The sequence below is a fragment of the Nicotiana attenuata genome, unplaced genomic scaffold, assembly GCF_001879085.1.
Source record: "Nicotiana attenuata strain UT unplaced genomic scaffold, NIATTr2, whole genome shotgun sequence".
Taxonomy (NCBI): domain Eukaryota; kingdom Viridiplantae; phylum Streptophyta; class Magnoliopsida; order Solanales; family Solanaceae; genus Nicotiana; species Nicotiana attenuata.
The window spans coordinates 32072-49190 of record NW_017673528.1 but is presented as its reverse complement, the minus strand read 5'-3'; the positions used below and the strand labels follow the sequence as shown (position 1 = coordinate 49190).

General features: G+C 39.2%; 1 protein-coding gene across 1 annotated transcript in view; it reads right to left on the bottom strand.

Moving 5' to 3' along the window:
• LOC109216640 (structural maintenance of chromosomes protein 6B-like) overlaps positions 1-17119 on the bottom strand; it is a gene marked incomplete at its 5' end in the record, with an annotated part of 33389 nt that overhangs the window by 2141 nt on the left and 14129 nt on the right. Inside the window, 15 exons of the mRNA XM_019380814.1 lie at positions 82-179; positions 2229-2286; positions 2413-2491; positions 2588-2667; positions 4635-4737; positions 4801-4937; positions 5897-5992; positions 6102-6187; positions 6287-6401; positions 6534-6665; positions 11836-12040; positions 12533-12645; positions 13055-13157; positions 13341-13510; positions 15376-15480. Of these exons, the coding sequence (XP_019236359.1) occupies positions 82-179; positions 2229-2286; positions 2413-2491; positions 2588-2667; positions 4635-4737; positions 4801-4937; positions 5897-5992; positions 6102-6187; positions 6287-6401; positions 6534-6665; positions 11836-12040; positions 12533-12645; positions 13055-13157; positions 13341-13510; positions 15376-15480 (1680 nt within the window). The remainder of the gene's footprint in view (positions 1-81; positions 180-2228; positions 2287-2412; positions 2492-2587; positions 2668-4634; positions 4738-4800; positions 4938-5896; positions 5993-6101; positions 6188-6286; positions 6402-6533; positions 6666-11835; positions 12041-12532; positions 12646-13054; positions 13158-13340; positions 13511-15375; positions 15481-17119) is intronic.

Here is a 17119-nt window from a genome sequence, read left to right as displayed (position 1 = left end):
ACACAGTTCCACCAAATGTTATTTCCTAATTAGTAAGAAAAGTATCTTTTAAGAAAGTTAAAGCCATGTTGTAAAACTCACCATAAATACATCAAATTCATCCATTGCTCTAAACGGAGCTTCAGTCATCTCATGAAGAGCAAGTGCAAAGCACAAAGTTGAGAAAGAACGTTCTCCCCCTGATTTTACATCAGAACAAAAGCAGAATAGTTTCACATCGGATCTAAATAACCAGGATACTCAACGAAGGCATCGAGTCCATATCCCTACGGAAAGAACAAAAATAACAAACGCTGCAAGAGGAATGAAATTAATAGAATAAACATATGTCTCAGTAATGTTTTAGCCATTATTTTATTTTAAAATTCCAACAGGCAGAAACTAACGACTGGCAGGGTAAACGGAGATTTAAAATGTTACTCACAGTAACGTTTTTTTTTTTTTTGATGAAGTAAGGAAATTTCATTAAATGGCATCAAGAAGATGCATAGCAACATAAAGGTATTGTCTGCTCATATACAAAAACTTACAGGACAACTAAGGAGCAGGCAAAATCCAGAAATAGTTCCAACACTAGTTACAGGGGCCTGATTGAACCAACTAAATAAGTTAATTAAACAAGTGGCTTGAAGAGTGTGGTTGGGAGTTGAAATCCCATCAAAACATCTACGGTTCCTTTCATTCCAAATACTCCAAAAAATAGCACCAGGTACCATTGACCAAGTCCAAATACTGTATCTACGGTTACTAGTTCGTCTGTAAATAGTGACACTCTGCCAGTAACCTAGCAGGAACTGAAATTTACATTCTGACAGTAACCTTCTGGCATATCTTCTGCTATGAAACCTTTCACATCTTTTCGCTCCTATTTATTTAGAAGGTAAAGAGAAGGCCATGCCCCTTACTCCCTTGGTATTATTTGTTCCCTTCTCTTTGTTTAATTTTCCTGAGGTTGCCTATGTGGTTAATACTAATCTCTGTCTCAGCAACAGTTTAACAGCTGATTCCTTAACACCGCCAGAATACTCTTTTTTTTACATCAAAAACTAATTCAAATACAAATGGGCAATGGAATGTGAATCCCGCAGTTGGAGCAAATCAAGCTTCAGAATCTTTGCAACATCAAAAAATGAAATTCCAAAAAAAAAGAAATAGAAAAAAGCACAATCTTTCAATCAGCAATTGGCATTTGTTTCGGTAAATAAAGAATATTATTACCAAAAACAGCAGAATTACAGCTCAAACAACAAACAACCCTCACTAAGCTGGAAATTGAGCCCCATACCTAGTGCAACCGACATTTCAGAAAAGAAAATGGCAGCAACCGCAACAGCTTTTTCTTAAACTCAAGAAAAAAAAAACTAGCAAAAAACACTAACTAATAGTGTATGTGTGTACATAAATAAATATATATAAATACACACACACACACACACACACATTTATTTATTTATTTATTTATTTTGAAAAACAAATCGCAACAAGGCTATAGATGGCACTGGTTTCTTGTTTGAATCTCCAAGTTTTTATCTATCGACAGCGATCCCTCACCCAAAACACACTTTCTTAAAGTATCTCAGCTTGGATTTGAGAAAACAATGGAAGATTACTGGAAATGGGGCTGGCTTTTGCCGAAAGAGCACGTCTGTTAGACTGTTCGCTAACTCCACATTGTGTTGAGATTTTTATTATTATTATTACTATTATTTTTTACAAGTCAACGTTGTGTTGATTATGACAGTGTTACGTTACTAGAAGTAACGATTTACACTTAAATGATGCTTGCCGTAAATGAGCCAAGATAGAATAGTTCAAATATGCCATCTACTAACTTAATTCACATAGGACATAACCAAATAATCATATGAGATCTCTCAGTATATCCTCTATGTGTGAACTATTCATAGTGTATCTGCCGCTATCTAGATAGAAAATCTTCTGAACTTCAGGGATTAAAAGCAACAAACCAGTTCCCCATCAATTTAATGATCTAAAGTTGATCTTTCTCAAGGTGTTAAAAATACTTCTCTTTCCCAAACCACTACGACATGCCATCACAATGCGGACCCAACTATTTATGAATTAAGGCCCAGTTGATTAATTGTGGTGTGAGTATATATACAAATTTGAGAAAAGGGACTTTAACAGTCAACTTTTTTGCACTAGGGCTTTCGCCCGTTGTTTCTTGCATTCACATTCCAAGTATTTGTAAAGAATGAGAAGGAAACCTGAAAGTCCTCGTGTGTCACGAACACTGCTGCTTGATGCATCTTGGGGCATTTTTACCTGCGGAAGATTTCAGGCAGAAACAAAAATTAAACTTTTAAGAATCAATTTGACATAATAGTAATAATAATAATAATGGACGACTAGCCTAGGCAAACAGAACCATGTCATTTCAGTTCAAGTCACCTCTATCGAAAGGGTCTTCTCTTCATAACAAACTTTAATGTGCCCACTGATCCCTTTCTTACCCAAGTGGCCATTAAATCTAACGCAAAATTAGCAAACAAGAAATTTGAGATATGAAGGGACTACCAATGAAGAATCGTAAATAAGATGGATAAGTAAATGACAGAGATCTTACTGCCATGTTAATTGGCGCTTCAAGAGAGTTGCATTTCTTTGGAATTTACTCCATCGTAGCTCGAGGGCTTTATGGCATGCCTGACAATACATTTAGGAAGGTTTCTATTAGATAATGCTTACAAAACAGGAAGTCAAGACACAAGATGGATTATATTAGCACAAAACAAGCGGGTAAAAGAACGTCAAATGAAAATGAGTATCAATATTGGACGAAGCAATAAGAAAGGTAAGTATTAAGAAGAAACGTCAGTGATTTGATATATAGCATGATTCCCCTTATGTCATGAATACTGGCTGAATTGCTACTACTAAACTAACAATTATGACATCTATCTTAAGGAGTTATTGCCTAACCAACTCTGCTGTGAGCCAGAAACTTAAGTAAAATTGGAGGTCAAGACACTTTATATTAAGATGGTGAGCTTTCTAGTCATTTCAATTAACTCATAGATAAGCTGCGAATTCAATGTACAATTTTCATTAATCAATCTTGAACAATCACTTAGTAGGTAATCAAATAGCAAGTATCTAGAAATAGCAGCGTATAATCTATACAAAACCCCAACGATCATCTGTTTACAGCACTCAAGTATAAAAGCAGAAAACATCAAAACAAAGATAAATGCAATTCAAAATAAGTAAGAATTGAGAACCTATGGGATACCATTCAACTGTATGGGGGAAAAAAAACACAACCTATAAGAGGTCCTTTGGTTGGAAGAATTAGGAAAAATAAGGCATATACCAACCCCTGAACTTGGCACTGTTTATTCGGTGCAGCCCTGAATTATTTTTTGTCCTAATTACCCTCTAGACTCTATTTGATAGCTTTGACCCCACCCCACCCCCACCCCCAAAAACCTCAGTCCACATGGCATTTTTTAATAATAAAATTATTTTTTACCTTTTTAAATTCATTAATTTTTTGGATCATCTTTTTTCGGGCCAAATTTGTAAGAGCTTTTTTTTTTTTTTGTATTTCAGTATATTTTACGTCCCAAGTATATGGGTATTTATATAAAAGTATTATGCAGTTATACTATAAAATAAAAAAAGAATATTTTTTTAAGCCAAAAGATCCATTAGGTTGGTGGGTGGTTAGGAATAGCCCTAACCTATACATAAATCGAACAACAAAAGTACATGGAGGAGGAGATAGACCATAGCCTCCAGAGCATGATGAAAGGTGATTCTAGTCATTCCTATGCAAAAATGCAGAAGAAATGTAGCTAAGATATGGGAGGACTCTTCCATTACAAAATTTGAACAGCCAACTATAAAGCACAAAGCTAAACAGTTTAAGTGTATAACATAGTTAAACTCCTCCATGGTTAACACAGAAGACTCTTCTTTGGCCTAACTCTGAAGTTTGGAAAGCCACCCTGTTAATGCTTCAAGTAAGCTCTAACTTCCCTAGGCAATGAAAGATCTTCAGTGAAGACAATCTCGTTCCTGACCCTTTCACCCAACTGAATCTTCCTACAATCAAGCTAGTAATTAAAATACTATTCTTCTCCCACAATTAAGCTGGTCAACACTCCCCCTCAAGTTGGTGCAAAGATGCGCACATGCCCAACTTGCAAACCGGTGTATGAAAAGTTCGTTTGCTGAGATTTTAAGCAAATTGCCTTCTTCTGAGGATGTTACACAACTTTGGCAAAATTTATTGCCCCCCACTAACATCCCTCTGTACTCAATTAAAGATCAATAACACAAGGAAAACCTCTGAAAACTATAAGCATAGCATCTTCCATGAAAGCTTGCCCTCCTTACTAGGATACAGCACCGAGATTCCGTGGGAAACAAATCCTTCATATGAGCATTACATATTTTTCTTCGCAAAACAAAATTTAACATCTTAGTACTCTAAGATGATGACAAAGCAAAATCAGATTGGTTTTCACATACAACGCAACTAGAGATGCGTTGTTAAGCCTCTGTAACCACATGAAGTCCTTCATTATAATCTCTCCATGAGCCAAAAACAAATTTTATTTTTCCCAGATGGAGGAGACTGGATTATAGCCAAAAAGGAGGTAACTTACACCTAGTTTCTCGCGAAATGCTTTGTACATTTGCTGCTTTCTTAAAATTTTGCGTTCTTTTTTGTTGTACAACATGCGGAGATCCTCAATAGACTCTGGATGTCTGCAAAGAAGTTTCATAAATGAGATTGAATTGGTAGCCAATCAAATACAGTCAAATCCTTACCTCCGACTCTCTTGCTGAAGTCTTTGACTTAGCCTAGTTAATTGGGCACTTAATTGCTCCGGAGTGCTTCCATCACAGCCTCCTACAGTCTCGATTTCACTTTCAGGACAGATGATTGAAGCTTTTTTGTAGCCCTCCTGCAGCCAGGGACACAGTTAAAGCAAGGTAATAAGATGCTTTCTGTGACATGAAATGGAAACTGGAGTAGAGAGAGAGAGAGAGAGAGAGAGAGAGAGAGAGAGAGAGAGATGCACCAATAAGGTAGACCATGGAAAGGGGGGACAAGCAGTGAGCAACTAACCAAACTACTAATGTAAATGCTGAAAATATTTGTGGTCATAGTTTTCCTAATGTTAATACTTCCCTTTACCATTTTGACTAATTATACAATATACTTAATCATGGATGCTAAGACTTGAGGCCTTTCATGGAATCTCATACTTTAAAATAAGTGTCTTATACTCAAAAATACATAAGTACATAGGTCTACCAGTAACTGATCCAAATCCCTAATAATCAATCTCTAAATATAGCAATGTACCAAAACTATACTTCTGGTTAATTCCATGCCTATCTTAATTTGAATCTCTCCATTTAAGTGATTTCATGAAATTCAGAATATAAGACGAATAATTTTATAAAAAAAATCTCAAGTACTTGCAGTTCTAACTTCTAAGTGCAATGAAGATGCTTCTCAAAAATAGATTTTGTTGAAGGAATCCGACAATATTCTTTTCCTAATAGTAACTAAAAAAATTTAGTAAAAATCAAACGTACAGGCCCAAAAACCAAATTAGAATGATATAAAGTCGAAAACATCATAAACTCACAAATGCAAATGCATTACAATAGGAAAAGGATCTAGGAAAGCCAAAAGTGTCAACCAGTATACTATAAATATCCTAATTAATTAAGAGCCTTTGTGTTTAGCACTTTATCAAGATTTTCTGGCCAATATTTAACTAGTTGAACTTCACAAGCGATAATGGAGTATTATAAATATCTTTTATTTTGGTAAGTATTACAATAGATAATTTCTTAGTCAATCCCAGTCAGTGCTCATAGGATTCATATGAATATAAGCAACTATTCATACCCTACGGTTGTGCTCAAGTTCCTGATATTCTTCTTCTGCGCCTTTGAGTTGGGAAAGAACCTTCTTACTCATTACATCTTCATAATGATTCTTCTTCTGAAATAAGAGTTTAAATTGTAATACATCCATGAATTTAATTAAACATCACAATGCGGGAAAAAATAAATATGAAGTGTCAATAAAAATAAGAAAAGTAGGACTGAACCAATTCTGCGTCTTTTAGATCTTTATCAATCATCATTAACTCACGCTCTGCTTCCTCCAAGGCTCCAATTTCCACTTTTGCCGATTCTACAGTTCCAGAATGGAAGAGCTTTTACTAAAAGGAATATATAGAAGGAATATACTTGGAGATATTCCAACCTGACAAAGAAAGCAAAAATGGCATACCACACAAATTTTCAAAGGATATTTTGACATCATTAGCTTTGGTGTCGGCTTCACTCAGCCTCACTTGAAGCTCTTCCAATGAATTTTCTCTTTCATGTATCTCATCACGGATTTTCTGTACATAGTTTTAAGAAAATATAAACTATAGTGGAATACCATCTAAAAGATCAAAAAAACATTGAATTTGAAACTGAAGATACAGAAACCGAAGTGAAATTTTTAGTGGAGGATGGAAAGAGGAACAGACCGACAGCTCGACGTGAAGCTCATCTACTGTTGATACAGCGGTGGAGCTAGATTCTGCAAGATATGACTTTTTAAAATCTTGCAAGCAAAACTCCTTGGACCTCAAAACGCGCTCTGCATCATGGCGCCTCTTCTACAGGAGCAGAGGAACTAATGGTTATATCAATAGTTGGGCATATCATTGGAAACTTAGAAAGCCTCACTTACATATATCGGTCTGAATTACTCTTACCAGAACTAGTTAAAAGAAAGTTTATTAAAGCAAGTTATTCAGTAACAGTATGGATCAAAATCCAAAAGAATATGGATGACAGTTAGTAGTACTACCAAGAACACCTTTGTCTTGACGACTTGACCATACAAATGAGCCAGAAAGAATACCGCACCCTATTAGATGAGAGTATCACCAATTTCTCTGTAGCATAAGTACATATTTTCCTGTTTTTTCCTTTTTTAAAGGGTTTAGCATTGTTTTACTCTCGATGAGGCAGCAAACCTCTGTGAGAAGAAAAAATAACAGCAAGTCAAGGTTTCTTGTTGTACCTACAATCGGTTGTTTGATTCAGGAAAGAACCATCCATGAAAAGCATATTAAAAGCTTAGCAATGGATCCTCCTGTGTCCTGCGGTTTTCACATTCCCAAACTTCAAGTGGCTGTGGGAAATATATTTCTTTATAACTAGGTAATCAAATTACATTTTTTCCCATATATATGTGGGTACACACAGATGTTTTCAAACAACCAGAGAAAGAGGAGTTGTCTGGACAATCTAAAGATATCATAAAAATGAGGCAAATTTTCAAGTCCGGCGACCCTTGTTTTCCGGCGACTCTTCCCGTTCTGCATTTTCCGGCGACCCCTGCTCCGTCTTCTTCTTCTTCCTCGCTCTCTCTTTTTTCCTTTCTCTCTTCCGCCTTGTGTGTGTGTGTGTGGGTGTGTTCTGTTTTTCGGACAGGTGCAATATTTTTCCGGCAGGTTACATTACTTCCGGCGACTCCCGTTCAGCTTTCCGGCGGGACGCAGCAGAACTACCAGTTCCGATAAACTTCAGGAAAACTTGCTCCAGGTTCTTTCGTTCTATAGCTGGTATTCGTGATATTGGTATTTTATTTTATTTTTTTAATTGTTATTTTTCCATTTTTGCTTGCCGGTATCCTTGACATCCATAGTATCTTGTTTAAATTATTTTTAGTTAGACTTGTCTGCTTATTCGGTCTCTGTCTTTCCCCTTAGTGTTATAGCCGATACATAGTTGGTCCCTGCTTAGTCGGATCCCTTATTAGTACCTTGTGTACCTGTAGGTTTCTGTTTAGTTTATTTTGTAGTTTATTTTTTATTTTATTTTTCCATTTTTGCTTGCCGGTATCCTTGACATCCATAGTATCTTGTTTAATTTATTTAGTTAGACTTGTCTGCTTATATCAGTCTCTGTCTTTCTCCTTAGTGTTATAGCCGATACATAGTTGGTCCCTGCTTAGTCGGATCCCTTATTAGCACCTTGTGTACCGGTAGGTTTCTGTTGAGTTTATTCCTTTCTAGTCTATCCTTTTGTAGCTTTGTGCTGGTCTAGTGGCCGCGCCGAGTTATGATAGAGTGAGGGCATGTCCTCGGGGGGAGCGAGCGAAGCGGGGGGTAGGGAGTAAGGGTGGAGGGGGGGTAAGGCACCTTCTAGACTGAAAGTGGGGTCATGGAACATAGGGACTCTAACGGGAAAGTCTATAGAGTTAGCAAGGATACTCCATAAGAGGAAGATTAACATAGCTTCTGTCCAGGAGACTAAATGGGTGGGGAACAGGGCTCGGGAGGTGGATGGTTTTAAGTTGTGGTATTCAGGGAGGGTGAGAGGGAAGAACGGGGTAGGCATTTTAGTTGATAAGGATCTAAGGGAGCTAGTGGTTGAGGTTAAGAGGGTGAATGACAGGTTGATGGCCATTAAGATAGTCGTGGGAGGGTATACTCTGAACATAGTTAGTGCTTACGCGCCTCAGGTGGGTATAGGCGAGGAGGTTAAAAGACGCTTCTGGGAAGATTTGGATGGATTGGTGTGGGGTATATCGTCCACCGAGAAGCTTATTATAGGGGGGTGATTTTAACGGCCACATTGGGAGGTCGCCTGGGGGATACGATGATGTGCATGGTGGCTTCGGTTTTGGAGATAGAAATGGTGGAGGTACTTCGCTGCTGGAGTACGCCAAAGCTTTTGAGATGGTGATCGCTAACTCGTACTACCCGAAGAAGCCGGAGCAGCTCATAACTTTTCGGAGTGCGGTGGCCAAGACCCAGATTGATTATCTACTTCTCCGAAAATGTGATAGAGGTTTATGCACGGATTGCAAGGTCATCCCGAGTGAGAATCTTACGACCCAGCATATGCTTTTGATTATGGACTTAGAGATCAGGTGGACGAGGAAGAAGAGGGCTATGTCTGGTATACCTAGGATCAGGTGGGGTGCATTGACTAAGGACAAGGCCCAGGAGTTGGGGGAGAAGTTGCTGGCAATTGGGGCCTGGAGGAGTAGCGGGGATGCGAGTTGTATGTGGTCTATGACAGCAAATTGCATTAGAGAGGCGGCGAGAGAGGTGTTAGGGGTCTCAAAGGGTTTTTCTGATGACTATAAAGGGGACTGGTGGTGGAACGAAGAGGTTCAGAAGAAAGTGGAAGCCAAGAAAGCGGCATATTTGAAGCTAGTAGAGAGTATCGATGAGGGGCAGAAGAGTGCTAACAGGGAAAGGTATAAGAAGGTGAAGTTGCGGTTACTACGGCTAAGACCGCCGCGTTTAGTCGTCTATACGAAGAAATTGGGGATAAAGGCGGGGACAGGAAGTTGTACAGACTAGCGAAGGTGAGGGAGTGGAAGGCCCGGGATCTGGACCAAGTGAGATGCATAAAAGATGAGGAGGGAAGAGTTTTAGTGGAGGGGGCTCAGATTAGGCAGAGATGGCAGTCTTACTTTCATAGGCTCTTGAATGAAGAGGGAGATAGGGGCATTGTGCTGGGGGAGTTGGAGCACTCGGAGCGGCAGCGAGATTTTGGGTATTGTAGACGTATACGAGCGGAGGAGGTTGTAGGGGCTATGCGCAGGATGAGTAGGGGTAGAGCGATGGGGCCGGACGAGATCCCGGTGGAATTCTGGAAGAGCGTGGGTAAGGAGGGCTTGGAATGGCTTGCTGGGTTGTTTAACGTCATTTTTAGGACGAAGAAGATGCCCGAAAAATGGAGGCAGAGTACGATGATCCCGCTGTACAAGAATAAGGGGGATGTCCAAAACTGCAACAACTATAAGGGTATCAAGTTGTTAAGCCATACGATGAAAGTGTGGGAGAGGGTGATTGAAGGGAGGTTGAGGAGGTGTGTGTCCATTTCCGAGAACCAGTTTGGTTTCATGCCGGGACGGTCGACCACTGAGGCCATTCATATTGTGAGGAGATCGGTGGAGCAGTATAGGGCGGTGAAGAAGGATTTGCACATGGTGTTCATTGACCTGGAGAAGGCCTATGACAAAGTCCCCAGAGAGGTTCTATGGAGATGTTTGGAGGCTAGAGGAGTGCCTGTAGCGTATATTAGAGTGATTCAGGACATGTATGATGGAGCTAAGACACGGGTTAGGAGAGGAGGTCTCAGATTTCTTTCCGGTTGAGATGGGGTTGCATCAGGGATCAGCACTTAGCCCGTTTTTGTTTTCCCTGGCGTTGGATTCTTTAACACGTCACATTCAGGGGGAAGTGCCTTGGTGCTTGCTATTTGCGGATGACATAGTCCTGATTGATGAGACGCGAGGTGGCGTTAATGAGAGGCTGGAGGTCTGGAGACATACCCTGGAGTCTAAGGGTTTCAAGTTGAGCAGGACCAAGACAGAATACTTGGAGTGCAAGTTCAGCGGTGTTACCCAGGAGGCGGACGGGGATGTGAGACTCGATACGCAAGTCATTTCCAGGAGAGAGAGTTTCAAGTATCTGGGATCTATAATTCAGAAGGATAGGGAGATAGATGAGGATGCCACACACCGTATCGGAGCAGGGTGGATGAAGTGGAGGCTCGCTTCCGGTGTCTTGTGTGATAAGAATGTGCCGTTGAGACTTAAGGGTAAGTTCTACAAGGTAGTTGTGAGACCGACTATGTTGTATGGGGCTGAGTGTTGGCCAGTCAAAACCTCTCATGTCCAGCAGATGAGGGTAGCGGAAATGAGGATGTTGAGATGGATGTGTGGGCATACTAGGTTGGATAGAATTAGGAATGAAGTTACTCGAGACAAGGTGGGAGTGGCCCCTGTGGAGGCAAAGATGCGTGAGGCAAGTTGAGGTGGTTCGGGCATGTTAAGAGGAGAAGCGCAGATGCCCCTGTCAGGAGATGTTAGAGGTTGGCCTTAGGAGGTGTGAGGAGGGGTAGAGGTAGGCCAAAGAAGTCTTGGGGAGAGGTGATCAGGCGGGACATGGCGCTACTTGAGCTAACCGAGGACATGACTCTAGATAGAAGGGTGTGGAGGTTGAAGATTAGGGTAGAAGGTTAGTAGGTAGTCGTGCATCTCCCTTTGTCTTCTCTAGCTCGATAGTATTAGCGCTAGTTCGGTACCCTTTTTCTCCTTAGTTTTCTATATTCGCATGTCTCGTTTCGTTGTTACTTGCCATTGGTAATTCCGTAGTTTGCTGCCTTGGAATTAGTTTTCTAAATATGTTATCTTGCTGCTATTGTTATCAGTACCCCTTTCATATTATCTGTTGCTATCTCCGATTTAGTTTTCTAATTATTGTTTTGCTATTACTTGCTACCAGGGCTTCTCTCACCTTGTTTAGCCGAGGGTCTATCGGAAACAGTCTCTCTGCCCTTCCAGGGTAGGGGTAAGGCTGCGTACATCCTACTCTCCCCAGACCCCACTTGTGGGACCACACTGGGTTGTTGTTGTTGTTGTTGTTGAGGCAAATTTTCAATATATTCGAACAACTAATAAATTAAAGAGACAAGTTAATTATACTTGGTTTACAAGATACTCTAATTTATCATTTTCTGAATGTTAGCTGATTTGTCAAGAAAATGATCAGTCACATGGAACTATTCTGGTGAGGCACAAGCTGCAAGCATTCTTTTTTGCAGAATAATCTGAAGGTGCTAGATCTCAATTTGAGGATGCCATAAATCTTCCTTGACCCACAAAAAGGAAGGAATCTAGTGAAACTTGAATAACTACTGAAGAAAGGGAAAACACTTTGATTATGATAAGTAAAACCAAGGTGAAACTTGTAACAGCTTTAGAAAGGGAGTGAAAGCTATTATTCTGGTGGAACACTTAGCTAAAAATATCAATACCTTAGCGCTTTGCAAAATATCTTGGAGTCCTTGAAGCTCTTCATCAATACTCCTCTTCATACCCCTGGTTTGTCGAGCTTTCATCTGTGCCTCAGATGCTTCGCTTTCTAGAGTTTTAATTAGATTGTCATATGAACCAGAAAGACGTCCACTCCTCACATTCTTCATTGGTGGAAGAATAGTTTGGACTGAACCCCGAGAAAACCTAGGAAGTTTAGAGTATGTTAATCATGCCAGTGCAAAATGTACTGTTCTATCCAAGCCAATACTAAACCAAGCAATGCGAAAAGAGTAAAGTAGATTAATTAAGGCTCACAAAATGCAAACTATAATTTTTAAACCATCTTGAATTAAAATGATGGCCACAGTTCTCCATGAAATAAACCAACTCTTGCCAGACTTGCTGTCGTTGGAATGGATACTTCAAAAATTTTGGACAGGTTTAGAGCATCGGGTTAGTCATCCTAAACAGCTCCACACAAAATAAACCGATGGAAGTCAATTCATAGATTTAATTAATACACGAACTTGATGAATTTCGTCCGCCAAGTACTTGATGAATCTATACACGAACTACGTACAACCTAGCCAATACCTTGAACAGACTCGGACAGGAAGTTACTCACAGGAATACAGGAAAGCAATTAAGCATGAAGATACTAAATTGAGCGGCATATGAGAGACCACATAATCTTACATTTTGTACCCATCAGAAGTGTAAACCTCCTTCAAATTTGAAATCCTTTGCTCAAAAGCAACTGCTTTTCCAGCATCATAGTCTTTAACAAGCACTTGCCTCTCAGCATTACCCTAACAAGAGAAAGGAAACATCAAGGCATAATCAGCATAACTAACCTAAACAACAGAAAAATACAGATGTAACAGTGACAAAAGATCAACACAAGAGACTGGAAAATAGTCTGAAGTTCATGGCAATAAATAAGAACCCAAATCGTGATTAAAAACTTAGAGAAACCCCGGCAGAGAGGAGAATAATGAAAAAAGGAATTATGAACTTGACCGCCAGGGATAAGCCAAGCTATCATAATCATAATCGACATGAAAATAAAAAGAGGTTTCTGCAAATTGGCAATCATCTGTCCACGCATAAATTAAATCTGAACTCGAAGCCGCTTATTATGATCAGTAAGAAGCTACAAAACTAAAGAACAGCTTAGCTTTGGTAAGGATAATTTTACCCACAGAAATAGAACTTTACCACATCAATCAAGACATTTAGTACGGTAGGATTGTCAGAACGTAGAACCGAAATTGCAGTTGGATGATGAGTCCGGGGAAGCATGTGATCGGGAATGTTCAGCCTACACCAACAAATACAAGCAAAAGCTTTATCAGAAACCAGAGAAGTATCTATCTACCCAGAAGTGACTGGTATACATTGTCATCAACGATGTGTAAGGGCATAAATCATCCCTAACAATACACACACGCGCGTGCACACAAACATACATACATACATCAAACATATAGAGCAAGATCATTACCTTGGTCTAGAGAACTCATAAATGATAATCTGTAAGTTATTATAATTCGCTTCCCTTGCACAAGCTCTTAATAAAAGGGAATCCTTATGATCTGTTACAATGAAACCGTTAAGCAGCGAGCCAATGGCACTTTCAATAGCAATACCCCATTTGTCACCATCAACCAAGGTCTGCAATAACAAGTTGATAAATGTTTAGCATGGGCTCTCAAAAATTAAACAAGCAAGAAAGCTAAAGACACCACAGATCCACTTATACTACATGGAAGGCAGAATAATATGGGGAAAAAATTAAAAGGGCATGGGCAAAGAACTGTGATTATGGGAGGGCGTCTCGTGTAGATCTGACACAGTTATACTACAGAATCTCAGGACAAGTTAACTAAAGAGTAGCAAGGAGGCCAAGTCGAATACCTATTCACATGCATAAATGGAAAGCATATTGGGAGTGGTTCCAGTAAAAGATACAGTTAATTGAGGAGAGTGTTTCCAGTATTACATCCAAAGGTACGATGAGCTCCATTCTATGTTATGTAGCATGCATTTCCCCTAGAAAATGCAGAAGGAAAATGCAGACAGGCAGCTGTTTTGAAGCTTGGTTCACAGAAGCGATCACCTTACATTTTAATTTGGTTTCACTTTTCAGTAGAATGAATTGACATAAGAACAGAGGTTGAGGAGGATTTAAATGACAAGAATTGATGAAAGTATTAAACAAACAACAACAACAGCAACCACCCAGTATAATCCCACAAGTGGGGTCTGGGGAGGGTAGGATGTACGCAGCCTTACCCCTACCCTGGAAGGGCAGAGAGACGGTTTCCGATAGACCCTCAGCCAAAGAAGGTGAAAGAAGCCCTGATAGCAAGTAATAGCAAGACAATTTGCCAAACAAGGCTCCCTGGATGAGAGGATAGCTCTACCTGCAATAACCAAGCACATCTCCTTTTGGGTACATGCCTCTTTCTATGCTTGCGTTCAAATACAAACTAACAATCAGTGAAGTATATGATATGCTCCCTCAAAAATCTCCCTTTTCGACTATAAAGGAGATTTGCTATCAGTTACAAATGCCTAAGAGGATAGAGGGTATACCTAGCTACAAACACCTACCCGAGTCTGGAAATCCTTCAAAAAGATGAGCTTACTTTTCTTCTGAACTTTATTAACAATAGGTTAGCTTTTGTTCTTTTGTGCAATCCGCTGACTTCACTTGGATCTGTTATATAACAATTTGTCTGATTCTTAGTGAAGCTACAATGACTGAGTTCTCACTTGAATTGTGGCAGGTGGAATTGTTCTTAGAATGGAGCTTTGGGACAAAACACAAAACATGAGGTTGTTGCAAGAAATATGGACAAGAGGTGAGGCAGGCAAACCGTAGATCCTAAAAGCTGAAAGAAATGCCAATTCTAGCATGACTTTTGGGTAGTAAAGTAGCATGTAAAGAATGATGCTGAGGGTTCCAAATTGAAGGACAGTAATCCTATTTTTTGCTGAAGAAGCACATAATATATAAGACCATACTTGCAGGAATATTATTCAGACATTTCATTGGTGATAGATGCCATGAGAATAAGAGAGCGGCGAAAGAGTTGAGAGGAGCGCATGAGAGTTCCAATGCCATAGGCCTAAATCGTTTTAATGTGCAAATTAACATTTACCCAAGGTAGAAACATATACATAGTCAACTTCATTACATATCTATCTAACAGATCCACCCTCTTAGCACAATGTTTTAGTTAACTATTATACTTAACTCTAAGGTACATAACAATCTAAAAGATTCACCACTTTTGTACAATTTTTTCCACTTGGTACGTTCCATCATCTTCGGATGTTGATGGCCAACTGTAAAAGTAAATAACCCTAACAAACTGAGGGGATAATGAAAACATTTATAATGGAATAATGACCGTATCCGACTGTGGAAATGACAAAAGAAGAATCAGTCTTCAGTTGCTTGTAAGCTCAGCCAAGAAAAACAGGAAAAGATATACTCCATAGATGTACAATAATTTTTATCCATCACATACCACATGAGCACCTATTGGACCAATCGGTGCCCTCTTGAACTTTCTATGATGTCTTTCAATCACCTCCAGAAGGCCCATCACTCTACCTCCTCCAAAGGCTGTAACCTGAGAAAAGGAAATTAGTACAAACAGCAAAGGTTTGCAGAAAAACAAAGACAAAATAATGATTTAGGAAATGCAAATAAGTCTTCAATTTTTGCTTCCGTATAAATTCTTATACAGATTCTTATGCTGCCAGAGGTGGACCACAAACCAGAAGAACAACAACAAACCTAGTGTAATCCCACAAAGTGGGGTCTAGGGAGGGTAGGGTGTACGCAGCCTTACCCTTACCATGAGAAGGTAGAGAGATTGTTTCAGATAAACCCCTTTAATGAAAAGAAGCAAAAACAACAAGCAATAACAACAGCAAGATAAGATGATAATAACCGAAGCGAAAGAATGAAAATGAAAATACAAGACTAATACTAAAGCTATGTTCTGGAAAGGAGACACGTATGACTACCTACTAAACTTCTACCCTAATTCTCGACCTCCACAACCTCCTATCAAGGGTCATGTCCTCAATAAGCTGAAGTTGCGCCACATCATGCCTAATCACATTTCCCCAATACTTATTAGGCCTACCCCTACCTCTCCTCAGCCCCACCATGGCTAGCATCTCATACCTACTCACCGGGGCATCTATGTTGAAACCAAAAGTGAATCACAATAAAATTTCATTTATTTTACTATCATCTTTACACCTTAAATTGACAACAAGGCATAACCTATGATTTAAAAAAGTCTTCAATAAAAAGACATTGTTCTCTTTTTATTGATTAGAGAAAAGTCCTTCCATTTGTACATCGATGATTGTATTAAATTGTTGAAGACAAACCAAGGAGGTGCTGACTATTTACATTGAGATTAAAAAAGTGCATGAACCCCCTCTCCCATAGATCCTAGAGAGTTAAGAGTTTCAAGAATGGAGTTGATATTTTATACATCTTTGTTTTCTTTTTCTTTTACTTTTATAGATAAGTGAATCGAATACATCTGTCATGTTGCATGATGAAGTTAAAACACACAAGCATTTGAGTGTGTTTTGCTTCCCTTCTGTAAGCACGTAGTGTTTCTCTCCTTCCAAAAGATCCACAAAATGCATCCCTGAGTTCTATTTCAAATATTGCCAAATTCTTTCAGTCCTCCAACCTGACCAGCTCAAAAGCACTTCCTTCAGAGATCTTGGTATCAACCACTTGATATAAGAAAAGTTAAAGTAACATGCTCCATATTCCATAATGGTGTTACACTAATACACTGCAAAAATAGACGGTTTGTTTTCCCATATCATCTCCAAGGACAGTCACAGTGACTTCATTTACTTGCAACGCATGGTAACAAGACTTCACTGAGAATCACCCACAACTTTTTACTCCCAACATCAAGGATATGAAGTTATATTCTGCTGTTAGTTCCTTGACCTCTTCGGTTCTTCCAATTAACAGGATGTTCTGTCAATTTCACAATCCTGATAATATCTTCTAAACTCTAGCCTCCAACCCTGTTGGGTATTATATTAAGTTAAGCTGCGTGTTAACCGCACAGTTAAAAAAATCAGAAACTTCCTCTTAAAGTGAGATTTGGAATATTAATCTTCTTGTCATGTTAATACATAAGAAAACAGGAAAAACTATGGCTGAATAAAAAACAACAAAAACTGCAGGACAGTTCTGCTTGCTTATGTATATGGCTATCGCCA